Source organism: Lepisosteus oculatus, chromosome 10 (assembly GCF_040954835.1).
Source record: "Lepisosteus oculatus isolate fLepOcu1 chromosome 10, fLepOcu1.hap2, whole genome shotgun sequence".
In the NCBI taxonomy this organism is placed as follows: Eukaryota; Metazoa; Chordata; class Actinopteri; order Semionotiformes; family Lepisosteidae; genus Lepisosteus; species Lepisosteus oculatus.
In genome coordinates, this window is record NC_090705.1 from 27,521,914 (window position 1) to 27,549,599 (window position 27,686).

General features: G+C 44.0%; 1 protein-coding gene across 1 annotated transcript; it reads left to right on the forward strand.

The window, feature by feature from the left end:
- On the forward strand, positions 1-26,453 carry tdp2b (tyrosyl-DNA phosphodiesterase 2b). Its single transcript, XM_006635796.3, has 7 exons — positions 1-345; positions 538-639; positions 1,418-1,585; positions 13,394-13,485; positions 15,297-15,415; positions 16,830-17,000; positions 25,799-26,453. The coding sequence occupies exons 2-7, from the start codon at positions 611-613 to the stop codon at positions 26,078-26,080; spliced, it is 861 nt and encodes a 286-aa protein (XP_006635859.2). The 5' UTR covers positions 1-345; positions 538-610; the 3' UTR covers positions 26,081-26,453.
- The last annotated feature ends 1,233 nt before the right edge of the window (positions 26,454-27,686 follow it).

Genomic DNA, 27,686 nt, shown 5'->3' on the forward strand with positions numbered 1-27,686 from the left:
TAATGTAACTAGCTTCACGCTACTATACGCTACTGAGGTAGCGAAGGACTTTTATTTTTATTGAAATTCGGCTATTTACATACACTTCCGGATCATTAACGTCGCTTAATGTAACTAGCTTTACTCGACTCAGTTTTTTAACAGGAGCAAATGAGATTAGGGAATTGTTCTGTCAGGAAGAATGATGCTTTCTCTCCGTCTCTTCAAGACAGCCGCACGTTGTCTCGGTTGTGAAGGCAGTTCCTGATTTAGCCACTGAGTAGCTTTGTAGCGAATGTTCATTACTTCCAGTGCGTCAGTGTAATTCTTTTGATCGAAAACACTTAAAATGATCAAATAATCAAGGTAAGTTAAAAAAGCGTGCATTTTGCATAGTTTAAGATAAATGTTGTGGCCTTAGTTTAGAACATTACAACTTATACTTCTGGGAAAGAAGTCATCATATTTAACGTGAAAGCTTGCAGTCTTCTGCTTCCATTTAATTCCTGCCTAAACCTAATTCTTGTTGCATGTGTTATTGTTTTATTTCTGTTCTAGAGGGCTTTGAATTCGTTTTTTGAGGAGGACTATCCCTTGTGAGGTGTCCCCAGCAGAGTGTGTCCAAGCTGAAATGAATAGTGAACCTAAACCCATGGAATGGTAAACAATGTTTCAAACCCTTGAGTTGTAAAAATTATTATAAAAAAATAGGGGAGTTTGTAGGCACACCATTGTCTGTAATATATTTCAGTTGCATTTTTCATATAGAAAGGAATATATGAATATTAGGGGGCAAATGTTTGCTAGTGTGAAAAGAAAGGGTTCAAAGTGTGTTGACTGGGTCTGTGGCAGTTTCTTTAGAAGACAACACATGGTTTCAAAAGCCCCCTCCAAGTTCAAAAGACCTAGTGGGGGGGCAGCTTTTGGTGTACAAAACTGCTCTTTGTAAAACAGGCCCTATTACACAAACAATAGATTTAATATGCATAAATTGTTCATTCTGCCAGTCACAATGATATTGGTTGGTACTCACAGCACCACTATATATATATAGAAAAATGGTTTTTTTCTTAGGAAAGTTCTGCAGCATTTATGTAACTGGTCATGGGATTCCTGTGGTTCCCACTTGTTCAAAATGGGTACTGTGCTTGCGGCTTAGGTTGAAATGGCATTATGAAAGGGGCTATAGATTACTTCCATAAGTAACACTGCTTCAGGATGATTAGAAAAAGTTATAGCCTCGAGGGTTATTCTGTTGTGCAAATGCTGAGGTTTTCCAGAGATCACATTGCCACCCCCCCACCTGATCACAAAGAGTGAAGGTTCTGTAAGTTCAATCAGGATGGGTGCAATAGCTCAAAACAGACTAAGTGTTTCGTTAAATATGGCAAGAGCTAGTCCAAATATGAGGGGATCCATTTATGTGCTTATGTTGCAGTATTGACTTGACCAATGACGAGCCAGCCAGTAGCGGCAGAGGAGGGACGTCTGTCCAGGGAGGGAAGGAAAGCAACGGTCAGCTCTGCATTGTGACCTGGAACATCGATGGACTGGACACTGATAATCTTAGGGAACGTGCCAGAGGATTGTGCTCCTATTTGGTCCTGTAAGTACAACATACCATACCCTGTATTAAAGATGTGTATTTCATGGCAACACTCCATGAAAAATGATAGAGGATTGTGTATGAATTGGCATAAGCAAAAATGTTGTGCTGTGTATAGAATTTCAAGAGAAATCATCTTCAAATAATACAATGTATGACACAGTTGGAAAACTTGGTGTAGTTTTGATTCTCGTGGTATGAGAAAAGTATTGCTTTTCTAGAGGCAGTAAAAAAGAGAGACCAGTTCCTGGTTTAAATGAATGCCATACCTGGACTAAATGTATCCATTTATCCTATCCTAGAGATATATGTGGGGGGGGGAACTATCAAGCCAGGTGAAGACAATTTTCAGGAATTTGTTAGGACATATTATAATTTACCTTTTTTTTACCTTACCAGAGTAAAACGGTATTGCAAGACTAGTGACAGAGACTAGTTTATAGGTCAAGGCTAACTGTTTACGAAGAGCTGTACATATGATAATTATAGCAATTAAGGCTGATTGCATTTGAGCATCTGTAGAGAAACAACACTGTAGCTGTTTAATACCTTCTAATTAAATTGCATTTAATACTAACAAAAATGCTGTTTAAACCAGTGATCCATGTCTTAGTGACAAAATAGTGCACTTTGAAAAGGGTTCTTAGCTAGTTTTAGTAACGAAACTTTCAACCAAAAATATTCAAATTAAACAGCCACATTTTTTTTTACAAATTAGCACTTTAAAAACAAAATGTGCATATGTCATTTGTACTTCAACTAAATTCAATATCATTGGAAGGGGTTGAATGTCCTCCTCTTATTTTTTACCTTTCTTGTGTTTTTTTGTAAAAAGAGAGTGCGAATGCTACCTGTAGAATATCGAGATTTCAGACTGGAATTGTGTGTGGGCCATTTTAAAAATAGCATTTTATAGTGTTAGAACAAGTATAGTAGCCACTTATGTGGTGGAGGTTATTAGGATTCTCTTTAATTGAAAGTTTGAGAGAGAGAGAGAGAGAGAGAGAGAGAGAGAGAGAGAGAGAGGCAGCACAGAAGATGAGCTCCTAATTTGTTTGAGATTTTGTTGTTTTCTGGAACTGAACAAATAGTCTAGGAATAAGGCAACATCTAACAAAACTAAAGAAAACTACAGAAGTAAAGAAATAATTTGCCATTGGAAAAAAAAAATCAACAAAGCGAACATCTAAAAAACTGAAGATCAACTATAAGACACAGCTACACCTGAGGATAAAGGACCTGAGGAAAAACTCCAAAAAGAAAAATCCCCAAGAGATGAAGAGAAACAAACAGAAAAGGAATCATTAAAACAAGGATATAAGAATAAGAAGACAAGAAAGAAAGAGAAAAAGTACACCAAAGGAAACAAGAAGGAAAGGGAAAATACAAGCAGCATCAAGAGAAGCCAAGAACTCAGCCATCAACACGAAAAACACCTGGTAAGCCCTGTTCTTTCTTCTCCTTTCTTGAAGAAGCCTCTAAAAAATTGAACTGTTTTGTAGATAAAAGTTTAAAAAGTCTTTAGAAAAAGGTACCTTAAAGTTTAAATTAAACAAAATACCACTTGGGCCCACTACACTCAAAAGGCCAAAGTTGAAGAACCTGTTCCCAAGCAACAGGGGGCTGATTGTCTTCAAAACGCCCGAGCCAGGCCGTCTGTTTGCTCTTCTCACCTGGGCCCATTGTATTTAAAAGAGCAAGATGAGTACAGAGCAGAACACAGCCCCACTGGACCAGCCCAGCCCCCTCAGCACAGTACTCCAGTACCCTGAGGACGTGAAAACCGTTAAGACCAGGAAACAGTACAAAGACTCCTGGATGAAAGAAAAACCCAGAGACCCTCATTGCTGACTACTGCCAGGCAGGAGAAAAGCACATAAAAACCAACCTGCTCTTTTTTACTGAGCATCCGAATGCCTGGCACACAGCTGTGTGTAAGAATTATACAAACACCACCAGAAGGGGCATCAGCAAAGGCAGGCAAATCTCCATAGGGGGCGACAACGAGGTAGAAGACACTGTCCTGACTGTCAACACCTACCACAATGGTACAGTGATGATACAGGGCAGTGAGGCCGCTCTGGAGCTTTTCGAGGAAAAGTTCACAGACCTTAAAACACAGGCCGACCTGGAGAAACCTCCCCAGAAACAGGAGAGAGACCCAGCAGCCTGATGCCCGCCACACCGGAGAGTTCAGCTCCACCTGACTCAGAGCCCACAAACACAGCCTCAGCCACAGAACAGCCCAGCAAAAGTGTAGCCCTCGGCAACACGGAAACACACCACCCGGACACACACAGCCCACACCAACCCCCCTGTGACCACAGCACAGTGCGCCTCCTGAGAGAGAAACTCTCTGCTCTGGAGCTGGACTTCACTGAGTTCAAGGAGCTGATGCTGGGGAGACTCATAGAGGGGCAGACAGCACAACAGCTAAGAGACGAGGTTAACAAACACAGGAACGAATGTAAAACCTCCAACAAACAGCTCAGGGCACAGATGGAGGAGCTGCTGCGGGACAACAGTAAGCTGCAGTCGGAAGTAGCAGAGCTGAGAGAGGAGCTGCAGCTCGCGGAGAGGACAAGCAAGACTCTCAAAGACCAGCTGAGGAAACTCACTACTTCCCACTGCAGCCCTGACTGCAACAGAACAGCCCTGAGACCCAGAACACACAACTCACAACACCCACCACCAACCCGCAAAGACACACCCACCTCCACACAACCTGACACCCCTACAACCCCCACCACCAACTCCCACTTACCCAGTACCCCCACCGTAGCAAACACCACACCCACTGCACCCCCCGGCACCCCAAATCCCCTCACAACTCTACTGCCCAAAAGCACATCCACCTTGCCGAACACTCAGGGTGACCCACACACACACCCGGCCCCACCCAACTCCTCCACCTCACACACTGCAGCCCCCCGCCCGGCAGCACAGCGCCCCTCCAGCAGACTGGACACCAGAGGCAGACGCATGGAAGTAGCCCTTCTCATCGACTCCAACGGGAGGTACATCGATGAGCACAGGCTCTTCCTGGGATTACAAACAGCAAAGCTCTGGTGTCCGACGACAGAGAAGGCCCTGCAGCTGCTGTCCAGGTTGGTACTGGGAGCCCCTCAGCACATCATCATCCACACCGGCACCAACGACTTGAGGACCCAGAGGGAGCAGGTGGCCCAGTCCATCAGGAGAGTGGCAGAGAGGGCCATACAGGAGTTCCCTCGCGCCCGAATTGTCATCTCCACCCTGCTGCTGAGACAGGACGAGCAGCACCACACCATCCAGAGAATCAATGCCGAGATCTCATGGTGCTGCGCCCTGCTCCCAAACGTCTATCTGGCCCATCACTCCACCCTTGGACCACAGCATCTACACGACCATAAACACCTCAAAAAACAGACCATTGGACTCTTCACAAAAACTCTGAAAGACACCACACTGGGCAGACACCCAAACAGCATCCCAGAGAGAAACAGGAGGACTACCAGAGGAACGCCCCAGCACCCACACCCCCAACCCAGACCAGCTCAACCCACAAAGAACAGAACCAGCACCACCCTACAGCCCTCCAACCCAGACCAACGACCGAACAGGACCAGAACCAGCGCCCCACCCCATGCCCCTCACCCTGAGCAGCAGTCCCTCAACCGGACCAGAACCACAACCCCTCCCCACCCAGCACAACAACAGAGCCGGACCGAGCCCCTCCTGCACAGCTACGCCGCAGCCCTGGCCAGACCAGCAGTCCCGAGTGGTTTGGAGCTGGGAGAAATCCGGCAGCTCCTGAACCTCATCTGCACCCGGCTTATGAGCTGAACTTTCATCACCCACAGCGACATACAAAAACCCAGCACAATACTTGTTTCTGTTGATGTTGTAAATGTCCGACACAAATTTGATACAGTTCCAGAAAACAATAACAAATTGCAAAGATAATTCAAACGATAACAATGAGATCTCTAAAGATAAGTATGTGGAACATTCAGGGTCTGGGCTCATCAGCATTTGGGCTGAAGAGCACTGATCCTGAATTTATCAAGGATGTAAAGGAGACAGACATCATGATCCTACAGGAGACATGGTGTCGGGGAGACTTGGCTACCCACTGTCCCCCAGGCTACAAGGAGATCATGGTGCCCTCTGTCAAAAAAACCCAAATCACCCGGGGCAGAGACTCTGGGGGGATCATTGTGTGGTACAGAGCGGAGCTCAGTCACTCCATACACTTAGTAAAGAAAGAAGAGTCACGAGTTTGGCTTAAAATCAAAAGAAATACCATCTGTACAGAAAACGAGGTTTTCCTGTGTGCTGTCTACATCCCACCCTCAGAATCCCCCTACTACAGTGAGGGAATTCTCCCCAGTCTCCACACGGAGATCGGTCACTTCCAGGGCCAGGGAAACGTGCTGCTCTGTGGTGACCTCAACGCACGAACAGGCACACTGGCAGACTTCACCAGCACACAGGGAAATACTCACATATTCGGACAATCCCCTCTGTACCACACACCGGTCACCTCACACAGGTGCAGCCATGACACCACGGTCAACAGCACCGGGCGCGAGCTGCTGCAGCTCTGTCAAGGGCTGGGCCTGTACATCGTCAACGGCAGGACTAGAGGGGACTCTCTAGGCAGGTTCACTTACAGCTCAGCTCTGGGCAGCAGTGTGGTGGACTACGCCATCACCGACCTGGACCCCTCCTGTATCAGTGCCTTCACTGTCAGGCCACAAACTCCCCTCTCCGACCACAGCCAGATCACACTCTACATGAAGAGAACACACCAGCACAGAGACACACTGACACAGCCCAGCCAGCTGTATGACCTCAACCAGGCATACAGATGGGACACAGACAGCCTAGACAGATACCAAACTGCACTGGGCCATGACGAAATTCAGACACTGATGGACACATTCCTAAACACTCCGTATCAAACCAACAAATTAGGCATAAACTTGGCCACACAAAAACTAAATCACCTATTCCACAAACTAGCATCAAAATCTAAGCTAAAAACAACTACATCAAAAAACTACCAAAAAACAAAAGCAAAAGAAAAGTGGTTTGATACGGAGTGGAAAAACATCAGAAATGCACTACGAAAAGTCTCAAATGAAAAACACAGACAACCACACAACACAGATCTGCGACTCAGGTACTGTGACATGGTAAAACTTTACAAACACACGCTGAAAAAGAAAAGAAACACATACATAGACAAACAACTTGCAGAAATTGAGGAGTCACTAAATCAGAACTGTTTCTGGGAGAAGTGGAACAACTTAAATCAAAACCAGAAGAATTGGCCATCCAAAATGGAACAATCTGGCAAACATACTTTGAAAATCTCTATGAAAAGCTCCCAAATACAAATCAATCAGACCAAAACACCATTTATGAAAAACTCAAAATTTTGGAATTGGCTATCAAAGACAACCAAAACCCCTTAGACTCCCCAATCACTGAGCAGGAGCTACTGGACAAACTCCAGGCCCTCAGACCACGCAAAGCCTGTGGCCATGATGGTGTCATAAATGAGATGCTGAGACACAGCAGCCCAAAGTTGCAACAAGCCCTGCTCAAACTCCTCAATCTCATCATGACAGCTGGATGTTTCCCCGAGGCCTGGAACCAAGGACTGATCACGCCCATCTATAAGAGTGGATATAAACTCGATCCCAACAACTACCGGGGCATCTGTGTGAACAGTAACCTGGGGAAGGTATTCTGCAGTATCCTGAACACACGAATACTGGCCTTCCTTACCGAACACAATGTCCTGAGTAAAAGTCAGATTGGCTTCTTGCCAGATCACCGCACATCTGATCACATTTACACCCTACACACACTGATAGACAAACACGTCCACCAAAAACACAAAGGAAAAATGTTTGCCTGCTTTGTCGATTTCAAAAAAGCATTTGACTCGATTTGGCATGAGAGATTGTTTTATAAACTACTCCAAAGTGGCATAGGGGGCAAAGTGTACGACATAATTAAATCAATGTATTCAGAGAGCAAATGTGCAGTGAAAATTGGAAACAAAAGGACTAAATTCTTCACCCAAGGCCGCGGGGTGAGACAGGGCTGCAGCCTGAGCCCAACACTGTTCAATATCTATATCAATGAATTAGCAGGAATGTTGGAGCAGTCTGCAGCTCCTGGTCTTACACTACACGACACAGAAATCAAGTTCCTGCTCTACGCAGATGACCTGGTCCTGCTGTCGCCCACAGAACAGGGGCTGCAGCAGAACCTGGCACTGCTGGAGCAGTACTGTCAGACCTGGGCACTGACAGTCAATCTGGACAAGACCAGAGTTATGGTTTTCCAGAAGAAAGCCAGACCTCAGGGAAACAGGTACAAATTCACACTGAACAACAACACATTGGAGCACACATCCAGCTACACATATCTCGGTCTCACCATCAGCTCTTCCGGGAGTTTTGACCTGGCAGTGAAGGCACTGAGGGAGAAGGCACTCAGGGCTTTCTACGCAATAAGAAGGAGGCTCTTCAACATCAACCCACCAACAAGAATCTGGCTCCAAATATTTGAAAGTGTAATCCAACCCATTGCCCTATACGGCAGTGAAGTGTGGGGTCCCCTCACAGACCAGGATTACACCCAATGGGACAAACACCCCACAGAAACTCTGCACATGGAGATCTGTAGAATCATACTCCGTGTGCAGAGAAAAACTCCTAACAACGGGTGCAGGGCCGAATTAGGCCAGTACCCACTATTGATAAACATACAGAAAAGAATATTAAAGTATTGGCTACACCTAAAAAACAGTGACCAAAATTCCTACCACCACAAAGCCCTGCTGAGCCAAGAGCTGAGCCCAAAACAGAGCCCCCTGAGCCAGCTGGTCCTGAGGCTCACCGACCTGAGCCACACCGATACTAACCAGCCTCAGGACAGCACTACTAGAGCACCACAACCCAGACTCAACCACATCACAGCACAGATCAAACAGCAATATCTCACACACTGGGACACACACACAAACACAACATAAACTGGAATGCTACAGAACCTTAAACAGACAATACACACTAGCTGAATATTTGACCAAAAAAAATAACAAACAGAAACAGACCCTGACGAAGTACAGGCTCAGTGACCACAGCCTGGCCATAGAAACTGGGCGACACAGGCAGACCTGGCTGCCCAGAGAGGACAGGCTGTGCTCCCACTGCCAGCGGGGAGAAATAGAGACAGAGGTGCACTTCCTACTGCACTGTGACAGATACTCTGGGATTAGAGAAACATTCTTCCCGAAATTCAGAAATCTAATCCCAGAGTTCCCACACCTGCCAAAACCACAACAGGTCCCAATCCTACTGGGAGAGGGAGGAGGGAACTCAGTTGATCTGGCAGCCCAGTATGTGATCTCCTGTCACAGCCTGAGGAACAGTGAGTCCGTCTCCCAATAATGCTCCAGCCGCCTACAGTATATGTCGATATTATATAATATGTCATTGTTGTAAATGTCTGTAACATGTCTGTAGATTTTATTTTACTTCTATTTTTTGTTTTGTTCTATGTTAATTTTATTATTTTTATTTGCTTTGGCAACACCGATTGTACCCATCGGTCATGCTAATAAAGCACCTTGAATTGAATTGAGAGAGCTGGGGGGAGAGAGAGAGAGAGCTGGGGGGAGAGAGAGAGAGAGCTGGGGGGAGAGAGAGAGAGCTGGGGGGAGAGAGAGAGAGAGAGAGAGAGAGCTGGGGGGAGAGAGAGAGAGCTGGGGGGAGAGAGAGAGAGCTGGGGGGAGAGAGAGAGAGCTGGGGGGAGAGAGAGAGAGAGCTGGGGGGAGAGAGAGAGAGCTGGGGGGAGAGAGAGAGAGCTGGGGGGAGAGGGAGAGAGAGAGAGAGAGAGAGAGAGAGAGCTGGGGGGAGAGAGAGAGAGCTGGGGGGAGAGAGAGAGAGCTGGGGGGAGAGAGAGAGAGAGAGAGCTGGGGGGAGAGAGAGAGAGAGAGAGAGCTGGGGGGAGAGAGAGAGAGAGAGAGCTGGGGGGAGAGAGAGAGCTGGGGGGGAGAGAGAGCTGGGGAGAGAGAGAGCTGGGGAGAGAGAGAGCTGGGGGGGAGAGAGAGAGAGAGAGAGAGCTGGGGAGAGAGAGAGAGCTGGGGGGGAGAGAGAGAGAGAGGGAGCTGGGGGAGAGAGAGAGAGAGCTGGGGGGGAGAGAGAGAGAGAACCACAGAACAGGGGCTGCAGCAGAACCTGGCACTGCTGGAGCAGTACTGTCAGACCTGGGCACTGACAGTCAATCTGGACAAGACCAGAGTCATGGTTTTCCAGAAGAAAGCCAGACCTCAGGGAAACAGGTACAAATTCACACTGAACAAGAACACATTGGAGCACACATCCAGCTACACATATCTCGGTCTCACCATCAGCTCTTCCGGGAGTTTTGACCTGGCAGTGAAGGCACTGAGGGAGAAGGCACTCAGGGCTTTCTACGCAATAAGAAGGAGGCTCTTCAACATCAACCCACCAACAAGAATCTGGCTCCAAATATTTGAAAGTGTAATCCAACCCATTGCCCTATACGGCAGTGAAGTTTGGGGTCCCCTCACAGACCAGGATTACACCCAATGGGACAAACACCCCACAGAAACTCTGCACATGGAGATCTGTAGAATCATCCTCCGTGTGCAGAGAAAAACTCCTAACAACGGGTGCAGGGCCGAATTAGGCCAGTACCCACTATTGATAAACATACAGAAAAGAATATTAAAGTATTGGCTACACCTAAAAAACAGCGACCAAAATTCCTACCACCACAAAGCCCTGCTGAGCCAAGAGCTGAGCCCAAAACAGAGCCCCCTGAGCCAGCTGGTCCTGAGGCTCACCGACCTGAGCCACACCAACACTAACCAGCCTCAGGACAGCACTGCTAGAGCACCACAACCCAGACTCAACCACATCACAGCACAGATCAAACAGCAATATCTCACACACTGGGACACACACACACAAACACAACATAAACTGGAATGCTACAGAACCTTAAACAGACAATACACACTAGCTGAATATTTGACCAAAATAAAAAATAACAAACAGAAACAGACCCTGACGAAGTACAGGCTCAGTGACCACAACCTGGCCATAGAAACTGGGCGACACAGGCAGACCTGGCTGCCCAGAGAGGACAGGCTATGCTCCCACTGCCAGCAGGGAGAAATAGAGACAGAGGTGCACTTCCTACTGCACTGTGACAGATACTCTGGGATTAGAGAAACATTCTTCCCGAAATTCAGAAATCTAATCCCAGAGTTCCCACACCTGCCAAAACCACAACAGGTCCCAATCCTACTGGGAGAGGGAGGAGGGAACTCAGTTGATCTGGCAGCCCAGTATGTGATCTCCTGTCACAGCCTGAGGAACAGTGAGTCCGTCTCCCAATAATGCTCCAGCCGCCTACAGTATATGTCGATATTATATAATATGTCTTTGTTGTAAATGTCTGTAACATGTCTGTAGATTTTATTTTACTTCTATTTTTTGTTTTGTTCTATGTTAATTTTATTGTTTTTATTTGCTTTGGCAACACTGATTGTACCCATCGGTCATGCTAATAAAGCACCTTGAATTGAATTGAATTGAATTGAGAGAGCTGGGGGGGAGAGAGAGAGAGAGCTGGGGGGGAGAGAGAGAGAGAGCTGGGGGGGAGAGAGAGAGAGAGCTGGGGGGGAGAGAGAGAGAGCTGGGGGGGAGAGAGAGAGAGAGCTGGGGGGGAGAGAGAGAGAGAGAGCTGGGGGGGAGAGAGAGAGAGAGAGAGCTGGGGAGAGAGAGAGAGAGAGAGAGCTGGGGAGAGAGAGAGAGAGAGCTGGGGGAGAGAGAGAGCTGGGGGGGAGAGAGAGAGAGAGCTGGGGGGGGGGGGAGAGAGAGAGAGAGCTGGGGGAGAGAGAGAGCTGGGGGGGAGAGAGAGAGAGAGAGAGCTGGGGGGGGGGGAGAGAGAGAGAGAACATTTACAGTAATTCAATTCAAGGTGCTTTATTAGCATGACCGATAGGTACAATCAGTGTTGCCAAAGCAAATAAAAATAATAAAATTAACATAGAACAAAACAAAAAATAGAAGTAAAATAAAATCTACAGACATTTACAACAAAGACATATTATATAATATTGACATATTCAATTCAATTCAATTCAAGGTGCTTTATTAGCATGACCGATAGGTACAATCAGTGTTGCCAATATACAGTACATATACTGTAGGCGGCTGGAGCATTATTGGGAGACGGACTCACTGTTTACAGTATATAATGAGTTTTGCTGTTCAGTCCAAAAGAGCCAAGATAGGTTAATGGGTTGAAAGCAGGTCTCCTTTAGCAAAAAAAAATGATTTGTGTTGTGCTGCAGAAATATCATTGCTAATTTAGCACTAGAATATCACTAATAAAGCTTAGCAAAAGAGCTCCTAACATAGTTTGTACATAATATTCGTTTCCATTAGTTCCAATCCATGTTTCCAGTGTTAATTTTTATAAGCAGATATAAGTACTTACATGTAGGAGCCACTTCACTACTTCACCTAGATGATAGCCTGCACCAGCAGCAGCAGTACACAGAATATCAGGTGGAGAAGTGAGAAATTAATTCAACAATCAAATTAAGGAAAAACTTTAAAATAGACCAGATTGGGATTTTAGCAGGACACCAGGAATTACTCTTATGCATAGTTCAATGGGATCTATAATGCCCAGACAGTTGGGATTTCTTTTTAAGTTAGCATTTGAAGCATGGCACCACCTACCCAGTGTTCCGGGTCAGCATGCTGAGGCATTGTTTTTTGTCCAGAAATGAAAGAGCCATCAACTGGTATACCAACGTGAGTTAGAGCTGTATCCTGGTTTTCTTTAAAGACCTTATCTCAGTGCTGACCAAGCCCAGCTTGCTTAGCTTCTGAGATCTGATGAGATCACATTAGAAGACGGTAATGATGATAATAATAGGGATAATAGGTCGGTGGACGATGCTGTCTCACTGGCCCTTCACACCACTTTTGAGCACCTGGACAAGAGGAACATCTATGCCAGGGTGTTATTTATTGACTTCAGCTTAGCCTTCAACACAATTGTGCCAGGCAGGCTGGTGGTCAAACTCAGGGGTCTGGACCTCAGCAACTCCATCTGCAACTGGGTCCTGGACTTCCTGACAGGCAGACCCCAAGTGGTGAGGATTGGAAACAAAACCTCATCCCCTCTGATCCTCAACATGGGTGCCTCCCAGGGTTGCTGCCTGAGCCCACAGCTGTATTATCTATTAACACATGATTATGTGGCTAGATTTAACAGCAACCCCATCATCAAGTTTGCTGATGACACAGTAATCGGCAATTTGTAGCCCTACTAGCAGACACTGGTGAAGTGAAGGACTGAGATTCAAGTTAAACAGGCTTTGGTATTAGTGATCAAAAGGATTTGCAGGTTCTGTTTGAGAAATTAACGAGGAAATGCACATCAGCTGACGTTTTACGGGCAGAACACTTCAGCTCATTACTACGTAAGTTGACTTCAGTGTTTTTGCAAGTGTAGAATTGCTAATTATTACTTTTCCAGTTGGGATGTTAAAAGTGGATAATCTGACTCCTATTCAGTCATTTTGTTAAAACTGATACTATTGCCTCTTTGAAAAAACAGCTGGATGAAATCTTCAGGTGTTTTCTAACATGAATGAAAATGGGGTGTGCAAGTTATATACTGTATATGGACATTGATTTAGTTCCATGGAGGCTTTGTGAATTCCTAGCTTTTTTCTTTTTGATTCTTGTAAAGGTACGATCCTGATGTAGTCTTTCTGCAAGAAGTTATACCACCTTATTTAGAGTACCTGAAGAAGCGTGCTGTGAGTTATACCATCATTGAAGGTAATATTTGTCACTTAATTGAGTTTTATGGTGTATGGTCAGATTTTAAAGCATGACTGATGTTTAGTGTTAAGCCAGCAGCCATGTCACCCAGCAACTTACAATTGGCAGCCCACTGAAGCTAAGCAGGTTTGAGCCTGGTCAGTACCTGGATGAGAGACCTCTTGGGAAAAACTAAGGTTGCTGCTGGAAGAGGTGTTAGTGAGGCCAGCAGGGGGTGCTCATCCTGCAGTCCATGTGGGTCCTAATGCCCCAGTATAGTGACGGGGACACTATACTGTAAACAAGCGCCGTCTTTCGGATGAGACGTAAAACCGAGGTCCTGACTCTGTGGTCATTAAAATCCCAGGGTGTTTCTTGAAAAGAGTAGGGGTGTAACCCCGGTGTCCTGTCCAAATTTCCTATGCCTCCTAATAATCCCCCTCTATGAATTGGCTACATTACTTTGTTCTCCTCCCCTCCCACTCTGACAGTGACTCTGACTCTGGCAGGCGGAGCAACGCGCCGGTTGGAGTATTATCGGTCGCATTTAATGGCAACGTCAGCTCAAAGATTTGGTTCAAACCACCAAATGGAGACGGGCATGCCGACAAGCGGACCCTGCTGATGGGGGATTAACGCTAGGATGAGAGAGACTGTAGTTTAGTGTTGATGGTAGTAGTGTGATCTGCAGAAATTAATTGTTCATAGTCTTTTGTATTAAATTCTGGACTCGCGTTGATTTTAAAGTCAGCTGTTCCATTAATGGTCTAAGTTGCTACGGTTTCCATGTCTTTATTCATTTATGTTTATACGTTACCTTATAAAACCTGGTGGACTGCTACACCAGGAATCAGAACCACTGATCGAGAGTATATTTGACTGTACTGTGATAACTGTGCTCCGTGCAGCAGTGAAATTTGGTACGCATGCAGACCGGGAGCTTGAGAAGCATGTTTCCATTGATGGTAACAGTGAGATTTACCCACTTCATGCAGCCAGTGTACCATATCCTCCACATGTAGACGCATGTGGTGCACATTGAGCACATCTAGTTTTATCCTGTCCTTGTGTATCTAAACCTATTTAGGTTACTTTTAGTAGTTGTCTGAGATGATAAACCTGGAGTTGAAAGAGTTGTATGTATTTACAGAAAAGCAGCAGCACAGAAAGCAACTGTTTCTGTGGTTTTGCAACCTCCTGGCAGTCAGTTCATCCAGTATTTATTATATCCTCTTCATTAGTAGCTTGGTTATTGATGGTTTTTAACCCCTCCCACAAGAAGCTGAAAGGCAAATAAATGTACTCAGTGCCAATAGGCCCCCTATTTAATGCTGGTGAAATGAGGTGCACTATTTATAGAGGACTTTACAGAGCACCCTTGAGGAGAAATTACTGTTGTACAGTATGTACAGCAGGGACATCATTATAATGTGATTAGTCACACCAAGCTGTAAATGAAAACTTAATTTTAATTAAAATTGTCATTTTTCCCTAAGATTATCTCTAAAACCATTTGACCTGTTAGGATATTTTGATGAATTGATGAACAGTCAGTTCTATTGTAAAGTCACATTCTACATTATGTTAGCAATCCATCTCCATCTACTGTTATCCATGTTAGCTCAAAATTCTGCTGTTATGGGGCCAGAAAAACAAAAATTAAATCTTGTTTTTGTGACCTTTTATATCTCTACTGTTTTAGTTTAGGTACTGGTTGGCTGGTTGGGCTGCTTTTGCTGGGCTCTATGTCAAGGAACATTTGTTTTTTTTCTGCCAGAAATTTCCCCTTTTATGCATTTTCAAGTTTATTTTTTATATTTGTTTTTCAGGTAATGAAGATTGTTACTTCACAGCTATAATGCTGAAGAAGTCTCATGTCAAACTTTTGAAGAGTGAAACAATTAACTACCCTACAACAGACATGATGAGGAATCTTCTCATTGCACAGGTTGGTGTATCTGTAATGATTACCACATTGGAGCAGGAATCTAGAAAATGGAGAATCTGAACATTCCAGGAGTGTTCAATCACTTTTTATATACAACAAATAAGTCAGCCTTGAGTCACCATTTGGTTCTGCTTCTCTTTTTTTAATGTTCTGGAGGCTTTTTTTCCATGTTTGGGATTCACTTGAATCCTCACACAGGTGAGGCATAGAAAGGTCAAAGGCAAAAGACTTGAAAGAACGTTTAGTTGATTATTCACATGCCCATCACCTTAGTTTAATGGAAGTGTGGTCACTATGTTGCTTTTGACAAGGCCATTAAAATGCGTGGAGCTAATCCACTGGTGCCAGAGGTTAAATTTTGCCCCAAACCTTCTTTTGTCTTATTAGGACTTCTATATTCAGGTCGAATGAACAGAGAGCACTGGATTTCTAGAAGAATTTGACTGAGCAGTAGGCTTGTAATTTTACTTTCTAACCTTCTTGTACATTAATTGAAGAAGGACTTTCATACAGTTTTCATCGGCTGCTGTTTTCATTATGGTTCTGGGTTGGAACAGCTGTGAAATCAACCAGGACAAAACCCAATGTTAGAATATGTAATCTACCGCACTCCAACAAAATAACAAAGTGATTGACACCCAGTGAAACTGTAAGTGGTAGAGGCTTTGACTGTTTGTAGTGGCAGGTCAGCTGTTATTACAGTCCTTTCAAACAACTGCTCGCCACACAACCCTTATCAAGACCCAGGTTGTCAAAATAAACTGTGATAATTCACAAGATATCTGTCTCTCTTGCAGATTACTGCCACTCATTCCTTCCTTTTTAGTAGCCACTTTAGACATCAGGCCCATCTTTATTTGTTGCTCGATTGGGGAAAAAGACAGAATTCTGTCTGTGTGAAGCAAACAATTTTCTAATTTTGTTTTTGAAGGGGTTGGGGAAAGCACTATGGCTAGTAGGTTAAAATCTGATTATTCCACAGTTAGGGGAATACAATTATACTGAATACTAAATGAGCACTGGGTGGCAACACTGAGCAGTGTTTTTTTTTACTGATGAGCTTGCTTAGGAAGTGTGTTAATAGAATAAACCAGTAGCTTAAAACATGGAGATAGAATTTGATTTTGCTATCTGGAGAAAATCAAATTAGGAAAAAATGGAAACAGACCAAAACAAGTCCAGAATCCATCCAAAATGGATAGTTATTTCTTAAAAGTTATTTCTTAAAAGTTTTGTTAGTAATCTTGTTGTGAACTTTTTACTTTACTTTAATTTCAGTCAACACAGCTGATTTTACTGTAAATGTTCAGATGTATATCTTTTTAAAGAGATAAGAAAAAAAGGGTTTAAAGAAACAAAACTTGTTTTTCTCATCTGTTTTATTTCTGTATTTGTTTTCCTTGTGTTACTGCAGGTAAAGATTCATGAACTGGAGTTGTGCTTGATGACATCCCATTTAGAAAGCTGTAAAGAACATTCTCAAGAACGGATGAACCAGCTGAGGAAGGTGTGGGAGAAGATGAGAGAGGCGCCAGCAAATGTCACAGTGATATTTGGTGGAGATACCAACCTTAGGGACCACGAGGTCAGTCCTAAGCCTACACATTGAATATCCAGAGAAACATGTATGCATTTAGAAAATTAAACCAGTGATACCAACAGCTAAATGACTTACCAAAATACATTGGAGTGACTATTGTAAAAGCACAAAAATCATTAATGTTGGAGTTGATTGTACACAGGAGATAAGGTGAAAATTAAGAAATAAAAATGCAAAAAAGAACCAACATGATCCTTGACAGTAGATACATTTCCTCTATAGAGATGAATCAAGGTTTTTTTTTTTTTTAGAACATCCTCATGGACATTTGTAGCAGTTGTGGCACAGGCACAAAGAACATTTAGCTAATTATTGTGTACTGCTCAAAAGAGTGATGCAGTTGTGATGGTCCGTCCAGGTGTGTTGCTACAGAATCCAGGTGTGTTGCTACAGAATCCAGTTGTATTGATTAATGGGAACCTGACTGCTTGGTACCTTGGCATCGAGCGAGTACTGCAATTTAAGTTGTTATGGACAGTTATGTCAGGGAATTGAGCTCTTTAGAGCACTCTAGGATGAACGAAGATGATGTATTTAATCTAAGGCTCAGAGACCAGTGATCAAGGAGAGATTTGTACAGGTTCTTTGACAGTAACGGGACAGTTACACTGTATAGTCCAAGTTCTGTGTCACAGTTTGTTTCCAACATGCCAATAGCCAGTGACTTTCCAACTGACCTGAGACAAAGGTTACTTGGCATAATTCACATTCCAGTGTCAGGTCTGTTCAATAAAATCCCAGTGGTCCTGGTAATAAATGATAATAGTGTTGTAAATTTGTTGCATGTTACAAGTCTTATGTTTATTTTGATACTCAGTTTGCAGGCAGTGGTTGTTAGTAATATGCAGTACTTTATTTTTCTTATTGTCTTTATGCTTTGAATACTGAAATAATTACTGTAAATTAGTAGTCACATAATTAGTTATTTTATACAGTTCCTTTTGCAGTTAACAAGTGCAGCAGATCCTCCTTATTGGGTAGTGTTGTAACAGAAAGAATAAGGTTCTGGATCCTGAGATGAAGTTAAACAGATGAGTTTATTGCATGCAAGGAACAATAAAGCCGAAGTCTTGTTTCCCACAAGAAACAACAAAACCGAAGTATTGTTCAATGCACAGGTACAAACTTTTAGGTTATATAGTCCTTCCTTGCTGCTTCGGACGTCATTCGGTGTTATGGTAAAGAGGGGGGTCATGGTATTTGGCCAGTTAAGAGACCCTGGCCAAATGGTCAGTTTAAGATTACGCCCGCAGGGGGTTCCTAGCTCGCATCTGGAATCCTTATCAGTTAACCCCCTTTTCTGCCATAAACCCCTGTTGCTTAGAAGTCTTATTTTCAGGCAGAACTGACTTAAGTTAACCTTTTTTACATCTTTTGCATTTCTTCATCCCCCCCTTATAAAATATGGCATATGTCAGGACTGCCTATTTTTTACACATACAATGTCTGGGCAGATCTTTCCTTTTTAGATGTACAGGCATGCATTACCATGACATTGTGCGTTCCACGGTTCCAACAAGATGTGATTGATGTTTTTGTACAAGTGATAGTAACAATTATACATATAAAACAATCCTAATCCTACAAATACATAAAGTCCCCCGGGACCCAAACGCAAACCTCAGCCATGTGGAGATCTATCGTCAGGATCTTGGAATAGCAATATTGACCCATCTCCAATTATCATTTTTTGGCTGAGAGATATGCCAACACCCGGAATGTATTGATACCATATCCCCAGTAATGCTCCCTCAGGCCTAACAAACACACTGTTGGTCTTAGGAATTATCAGACACAGACAATAACAACATCCTTCTTTCTGTTCACTCAGTCTCTGGTGCCATGGGTCGGTGAAAGTGCGATGCGCGGATCCAGCGATCTCATCCTGTCACTCAGATGGCACAGTCAGTAGTTAGTGGCACTTGATATGGTCCCTCCCAGCAGGATTGCAACGTTTGGCAGGGCATTTCTTCTTCACCTACACCCACTCGCCAGGTATCCGGTCGTGTCTCCCCTCTACTGGAAGTCCCCAATCGTCCAGCACCTGTTCACGAGTCCTGTGCACCGTTAACAAACCTACATTACTGTAATAGAGAGTTAGTAAATTCAGCAGTCCGTTAGCCAAACTTGGCTGCTTTCTTTGGCTGCCCGTGATGATCTCGAATGGGCTCAGTCTCACAGTTCTGTTTGCTCCAGCCCGCAAACCTCACAGGACCGCAGGTAGAGCATCTACCCATGGTGTTCCTTCAGTTGATATTTCCTTAGTTGGTCTTTCAGACTGTGGGTGATGGGGGCAATGTGACTTCCAACTTACCCCTAGTGAGGCGATTACAGCCTGGCACACCTTCCCAGTGTAGTATGCCCCTAGATCAGTATCCAAGGGGCAGGGCAGTCTGTACCACAGGATCATCTTTGTCATACACTTGGGTATGCGCCAGCCCACATCCCATCATTATACAACCCCACATTCTTTACACATTTTTTCTAACCACTATTAAACATCTATTAAAGGCCTCAACCTGAATTCTCCCTTTTCCCCAATAGAGGATTCACAGGGGTCTCAGACTCCCGCTCTCCCAGTGCCGCTCGCCTGGCATCTGCATCTGCACAGTTGTTACCTTGAGTTACAGGAATTCTTTATTTATTGTGTTATTTACACCTTACTCAAGCTGCTTCTGTCAGCAGCTGTAAAACTACAAATCAGTTCAGAGACAAATCCAGTATTCTCAACTGGAGTCCCTGCCGTTCTGAGAGAATCCTATTTCTCCATAGCCATCCAGAATTGTGGCCTACATGCAACAAATACATACATTATATACATATACAGTAACCCTTTAACATCTTTCTTTTCACAATCTTCCATCAGGGCTCTAAACTGACTTGCTGCGCTGAGGCAGTGGAGGGGCATTTTTTCCGATCGTTAGCACCTCGAATTCTGTTGTAACAACTCAGCCTGTTCTCTGTTCTCCCTCATGCATCAGAGAGGACCAATCAGTAAACAGTATTACATTTTCTTAAAATTTTCACGGTCCCCTACCTTTTGGCTACAGCATCTAATGGTATAATAGTGCCTACCTCCATGCTCCTGCGTCAGCACAGCTGCCCAGAACCCTTTTTCCACACTTGCATACAAAGGAATGGTTGATCCATCTGAGGAAACCCCAGTCTCAGCACCTGTAAGAGAGCTTATTTCAAATTATTACAGGCGGCTTTTGCTGCTGGAGCCAAGGCAATCTTGTCCTTGGACTGCACTCTCCCCTTAAGCAGATCTGTTAAAAGTTGTGCTCACCCCGTAAAAACATTGCACCCAGGCCCTGCTAAAATTACACACTGCTAGACACAAAAGGGCCTTATCATAACTGCTTAATATTAGACACTCTAAACCTGAAGCAACTCAGACCTATGGGTTTCCTCGTCAGGGGAAGCACTCAGACTACCATCAACATACTGAGTGATCACAGTCAGTTGAAGCCACGTGATACCCTGCTCTGGATAGTCATTCCTTGTAATGCTGCATAACATCCCAACCCAATACATTTTGGATAAAACCACCCACATTCGCTTGATAAGTGCACGTGAATGTTAAAATCCGGTGCTTGGCAAGTAAAACTTGCTGCCCCAATACTCCTGTTACCTCCTGCCGTCTTCCCATATACATTACTCTATAGCACATTGTGAAATGAGACAAGCATGACAGTAGTGCTCCAGTATCCCATAACAGAGAAACCAACACCCCATTAACAGTACATTTAAGGTTTAATTCCTTTTACACGCTGGACTGGGACAGACTTAGGGAGGCTACAAGGGATTTACAGGATCTAATCGTTAGGTAAACAGATCTTCTCATAAGACTCTTTATTCTCCCCAGTCTTGATTCTAAACCTACAGCGTTTCAGCATGTCTGGTTTCGAGACATTCGAATAAATCCAACTTGTTTCCACTATTACAACTAATTGTATATACATACAAAAACTGTTTATCTAACTCCTTTTACGTCCACCTGTACTGTACTTATACGTTTCAGACGCTCTTATGTTTTCCCATCTCCTTAAGCTGATTTTCGTCAAGTCTCTTTAGTTACGTCTCGAGCCAGTCCCGCTGGCTAAACACACTCGCAATGTCTTTTAGTATACCAAAACTGACAGTTACACACATACATGCTGGCACACAAATTCATAAAACACACATACACATCGAGAATATATTTTTCTCTTCGTACTACAATGTGTTGTATTCTTGTTTCACTTCTACATGAATCCTTTTAATTCCTGAAGCGCACTCCAGGTTCGCTGCATTCCTAATTTCGGATCTGTATTTTAGCCCACCGGTCAATATCTTCCGGTTTTGGATTTGATCGTATGGGGGAATCAGGGAAGGTAGGTGCAAGTGCGGACCCCCTCGATGGGGTGCGAGACCGTTAGAGTGGCGCTGTCATCAACAACGCCAGCCCCCGCTACATAAAGTCCTTTCCCACTTCGTGTGAGAGTACAGATCTGCGGTCGCCCTCCCTTTAAGAGGGGAGTCCCTGTTCCATCTCTATCACACTCGTACCAGGTGTGATCCCACTCAGACCCCCCCGTCTCCATATATGGTCACTGTGGGAATTGATCCCAATTATTTTCATTTCCTGCCTGTCTGTTTCCCTATGGGAGAGCAGTATATAATTTAGTTGACGGTTGTAACACATTAACTAGTGCAGTGCGACCAGGAACTAATTCTTCCTTTAGTTTCCGATTCTCCTGCACTGCCTCTTTTCGCTTTTGTTCATACTTTGTAGCGAGTAAAGTATCTTTTCTTTCAGGTTTTTTTTCGTAAACACAGCTTTTAGTAATCACATCCCAATTTCTCTTTTTTTTCTCTCATGTATCTGCCACAACTGGTGTCGGCCGTACACCAGGGTGGCAGCTACACCCTTGTGCTTTTGCCAATCAATACGCATATGCTTTCTTTACAGGCGTCTTCGCCCCAAACTCTCTCTGACAAACTCAGCTTTTCCCATATTTTTCTCCTTCTTTTCCATCAACTTGCACTTTTCTGATATATAAATGGACCCTTCCACCACTTTCTCAAACCACCAGGTAGCACACATGTTCGGTCTCTTTAAGAGTTACTTTGTTGTGTGTGAGGTGTGTAACCTCCAGATCTAAATGCCTCTCAGAGCCTTTAGAGAGGACTTACCCAGCACTGTTCACAGGCAAGGAGCGAGATCTCGAAAACCCCCTTCCTTGATCAGTAATTCACCATCCCCAGAATGCCAGCCTCGCTGCTTTTACCCCGGGGTGGACTGAGCTCGATCAGGGTGATTCTCAGATCTCAGCGTCCTTTAGATCCTGCTACTTAGTGCTTTGCTCTTTTATTATGAGGTGTGTATATGTTAGTGTCATGCTTGTGTATATGTATTCACAAACAAGGAAAACACCAAAAACATACATTTATATCTTCTACTTCTCTCCTGTTCCCTTTGAAAGAAAAAACCACACCACGCCAATCCGTGCACGATCAAGGCGTAGCTAATCTCAGGACCCTGGGCACAATTAAGGCCCACACCAATCCTGGATTATACGTGCATTTAATGCACCACTCATCTTCAGAACCCCAGGCGCAATTAAGGCCCACGCCAGTCCTGACTTACGTGCGTTTAATGCACCACTCGGCTTCAGAACCCCAGGCACAATTAAGGCCCACACCGATCCTGAGCCTCAGAACTCTGGGTGCAATTAAGGCCCACACCAGTCCTGAATTTCGTGGTAAAGGTCCAAAACCCGTTCAAAAACTCCACACGCAATTAAAGCATACACCAGTTTCGAACGCCTGTACACAATCACCGCCTGCCAGACCAACTTCTGGGCTTACAGCAAACCACCCATTACGTACCGGTGTCTTCCCCGGGTCAGAGGAATTCAGGAACTCCCGTTTACTCCGTCATCTCGGGCGATTCTCGCAGGGAGCAGAGACTTCCCAATTGGTCAGAGAGAGTCGGGACTTTTTTTTAAAAAAAGAGGAGTCCTTACCTCTTAGTAATGTGAGCGCTGACAGTCTCTCCTGCCGATGGGAAGTTCTGTGCCTTCTGGAGCATCCGCTGACTATCCCAAAATTGTTCTAACAGAAAGAATAAGGTTCTTCAATGTGCCGGTACAAACTTTTAGGTTATATAGTCCTTCTTTGCTGCTTCAGGCGTCATTCGGTGTTCTGGTAAAGAGGGGGGTCATGGTATTTGGCCAGTTAAGAGACCTTGGCCAAATGGTCAGTTTAAGATTACGCCCCCAGGGGGTTCCTAGCTCGCATCTGGAATCCTTATCAGTTAACCCTCTTTTCTGCCATAAACCCCTGTTGCTTAGAAGTCTAATTTTCAGGCAGAACTGACTTAAGTTAAACCTTTTTACATCTTGTGCATTACTTCAGGTAGCATGGGCTGGAGGACCTACATACTGTACATAAGCCAATTTAAAATGGGTCTCTGCATTCTTCTTGCTATAACCTTCAAGTATTTCTGGAGACAATTATAACCAAGGCTGAGGCTGGAACAATCCTAATATAAAATCCTTCCCACCCTGACTAGGTCCGTAACCTGCTTTTGCCTCACCAGATTCACCTTTTAAGCTAAGATTAAACAATACGAGAGCAACACCATGCTTATCCCTTTTAACCAAAACCTTCGGGAAAACCCATCTAACCATAACCTTTAACTAGTCTACCTTATGACTAGCCAGTTAGACAATAATATCTGCATGCAGAACCTTTTTATACCTAGAATAATTGAACATAGTTGTAGCAGATATTACTCTCCTTGTGTGAATACCTGCACCTTTTCTCTTTCTGGCTGGCATCTACTGTAAGCTGACTATCTGCTTCTACTGTAAGCTGACTGGCAAAACTGGCCCTAGTGTGAGTTTGTGCATGTTTGTGTCTGTGTGAACCCTTTGATGGACTAGTGTTCCTTCCCAGATGCCTTCAGCTTGTTGCTTTGTAGGTTAGGTTCTGGCTCCCTAACCTTTATTGGATAAAGAGGTTAGAATAAGGATGGATAGATGGATGAGGAAATAATTGTTTGAGAAGACAGTTCAGCACACACCTGAAATCTGGCTAATGCTAAATAATCAGTTTTATCAAAAAAGTGTCTTGATCATTACACACCTGCTTCTACCTTTTTTTAAACCAGTGTAGCGGCGAGGCTTATTAATAAGACAGAATTTGCTGTGCTTTCCTTAATGAGGCCCCATCTCTCTCTTCATTTCTGTGGTGCAGCCACAGAGAAGCTATTCATGCAGGCTGATTTAAAGATGTTTTCTTTTGATAAGGGACAGCTCCCAAATGTGGATGCACTTAGCTAAGCCTAGCTATCATGATCAATGGTCATCCATTGGCGCCTATCTGTCTAGGGAGCACCAGATGGACATCTGGACTGCATTCCTAGGTGTCAGGAGTAAGTGACTCATATCTCACTTTGATCAACCAATCAGGGACTGGTAGGGCCGAGTAACCCACGTGGGTCTCTGATGCCCATGAAACTTTCAGCCAATGAGCGAACTGAAGTTCCTTCAGGTAAAAACAGGCAACACAGAGGGTCTGAGAGACTATTCTAAAGGGAATTCAAAGGAGAATTCCAGGGGAAGAACAATTCCAGGGCAGGCCCAGCAGCAGAAAGGCTCCCAAGGGCAGGACATTCTCGCAGCGTGCCTCCTGACCATCCTGAGACTCAGCCCGGACAACCACGGAATGGCCAGTGTGTCCGAGTGCCAGAACTTTCCTTTGTTCTAAGAGTCGAGAGCGGAGGTTGCCAGAGAGTAACCAAAAGATCCACCCGAGGTTAGCATCAGCAGCAAGCCTCATGAACAGGTCGGAACTGTGGAAAGCTGGATCAGTATTCAGAACTAGCGCATCATCAGGAACGAACCGGTCCTCTTCCTGACCTGCTGGGACCCACAGTCATCTTTTCTCCTGTGCAAACTTCGCTAGTTAAAGCCAACACTAACTAGCCGGTCTTCAGAGAGCATCAGCAGCGCACCGTCGCAAGACGCACAGCACAGCCTGGCACGGAGCCAGAGAGCGCGGATTGGACAGCAACAAGCCAGCAACTGCTTCTTTGTGCCCGCAGGAGATCTAAATCCCCAAAGAATGGATGAGTATTCAACTTCACTGCATTACTGCTCGAGAATTAAATTGTTATCCCAACCAGTTGATATCAATTTAATTCCTAAGAGTTATTTACTTGTTTTGAGTATCAATTACGAAACGGTCTAAATGAATGATATACTGAACGTATGTCCTCTTGATATGTGTAACTCTTCGTAACTGAATGAATATATATATCTTTTGTATTCTGATAACCCTCACGATAAGATCTGTTAGGTTTATTGGCATATTTTATATATTAATAAATGTATTTTTGTGTATTAGTACCTGTGTGTGTGTGTTGTTTGAGTTATACCGCATGGTTGGATTCTAAGGCCATTAAAAGAATCATTTTGTGATTTACTGCTACAATTAATAATTGTCCCAGTAAATGCCCAAACCCCTACAGAACTGGTGCCTCGTGAGAGCACACTACACCAGAAATTTTCAAATAATGGCTTTTCTCCATCCCGCACAGTTGTCTTCATCCCAAACAGAATATTCTTCCTGACAGTGACTTTTTTTTCTGTGAATAAATTACTTTTTTGATGTACGGAAAATAAACATTGTAATTCTATATTTTCGTTACTGTGAGATTCCTAGAGAAATTTCCAGAAAATTCTAGAGAACTACTCTATATCTCCTGAGCTGTGGGTGTTTTTTCTCGGCAGGTGGCAAAACTGGGAGGCTTACCTAGTGGCGTGTGTGATATCTGGGAGTTCCTTGGTAGGCCTGAGCATTGCAAGTACACCTGGGACACCAAAACCAACACCAACAGGAAAGTGTGCTATGTCAGTAGGCTGCGCTTCGATCGAGTCCTCCTGCGGGCGGCCAAAGAAGGGGCTCGGGTTGTTCCAGAGCACATGGACCTAATTGGGCTGGAGAAGCTGGACTGCGGCCGCTTCACAAGCGACCACTGGGGAATTCTTTGTGGATTTACCATTCAAACTTAAGTCAACAGCACTGTATTTCACAGGGGGATATGGTCACATGTGGTTGAGCAGTGTACACTGGAAAAATGTAAAGAAGCAAATGCTGTATTGTAATTGTTTTTGCTACTTTCTTTGATTTCTGAAATTAGCCAGGAACCAGACTTGTTTCATACTATGAAAATATTAAATGTTTTTCAAAGGCAGTGATCTGATTTTGTCATGGTAAACTGGTCATGTTGCATTTTAGGAAAAGTTTGCTTGCAATGTCTGCTTTAAGGTAACTGTGCTTTAAAGATTTTTAAGTGTTTTTTGTTTATGGTTATCATGTTTTACAGTTATGGCTTGTTTAATTATCTTGAAGGAGCCGGTAATGTAAATAAAATATTTGAATCCATATGTTGTGCAAAATGTATATTAACTTTTTATTGGGACAAGTAAATCTATTATTTTGCAGTTTTGGTGCAAATTTTTTTTACATTATGCAAAATTGAAATCCGACTTAAAGGTTGGATTTAACTCTTCATAAATTGCATTCTGAGTACTAGATGGCAGCTTTCCAGTGTGCGGAGTGCATAGCCCTTTTACAAACTAGAGCCCATTATCAATCACTTGGTTTGTGATTTGCTGTCAGAATAAGAGATAAAGTTCTGGATTAATCTGAAGATGTTCTTTTAAAAAGTTATTAGCTTTTTGTAGTTAAAGGTATCCTAATTTATAATTTTAATTTGGCATATCCAATTCCTGTTTGTTTTTGCAGGATACTTTTGACCTGAGGAAAGAATTAAATATTTTTTTTTTATTCACGTATTTCAAAAATGGGTTGGGAATTCTGTAAACCATTGCTTGGGCTTAATATTTCTGGTGGGACTTAGTTTTTGCAAATATAAAACTTAAAAGCTACTTTCCCTGAGTGAAAAAGGATGGGTGTGTGGGCATCAGTGTCAAGGGTTGTATGGATGTACAGTAAATTGCCTTGTTGGTCCAGTGACACCTTAGTTGTGATTGTGTCTCCTGCCCTGATCAACACGTTTCTTAGCATCGAGTAAGGGCCGGGGAATTGCCACACTATTCGGGGGTAAGAGTGGGGTTACACACAGGTAGGACTGGACCTGTGATTGGAATCCTGAGAATAGGATGAGATAGAGCAATGCATCAGTACACTTGGCCATATTTGAACTAGCATATTCCTATAAGTGCCCTCCTGTGGTGTCTGTGTCTGCCCACAAAAATAGCCCCCTTGGGGGAAGATTCAATAGCCTTTGTTTAGAAGGCATAAAAAGCCACATTTCAGTTTTATTTTGCAAATGTGTTATGAACTGTGTCAATTTAGTGCATAGTGCCTGTTAAAAATCCTGGTTCGAATCCCTTGATTTTCATATTTATTTAAGGAGGACACAATGAGATGCTAGCTAGAAGCTATATCGCCTCTCAACTGGCTACCTGCTGAAGTTAAGCAGGTGTGAGCCTGGTCAATACCTGGATGGGAAACCACCTGGGAAGCTATGGTTACTGCTGGAAGTGGTGTTAGTGGGACCTGCAGGGGGCGCCCACCCTGCAGTCTGTGTGGGTCTCAATGCCCCACCATAGTGGTGGGGACGCTATACTGTAGTGGGTGCCGTCTTTTGGA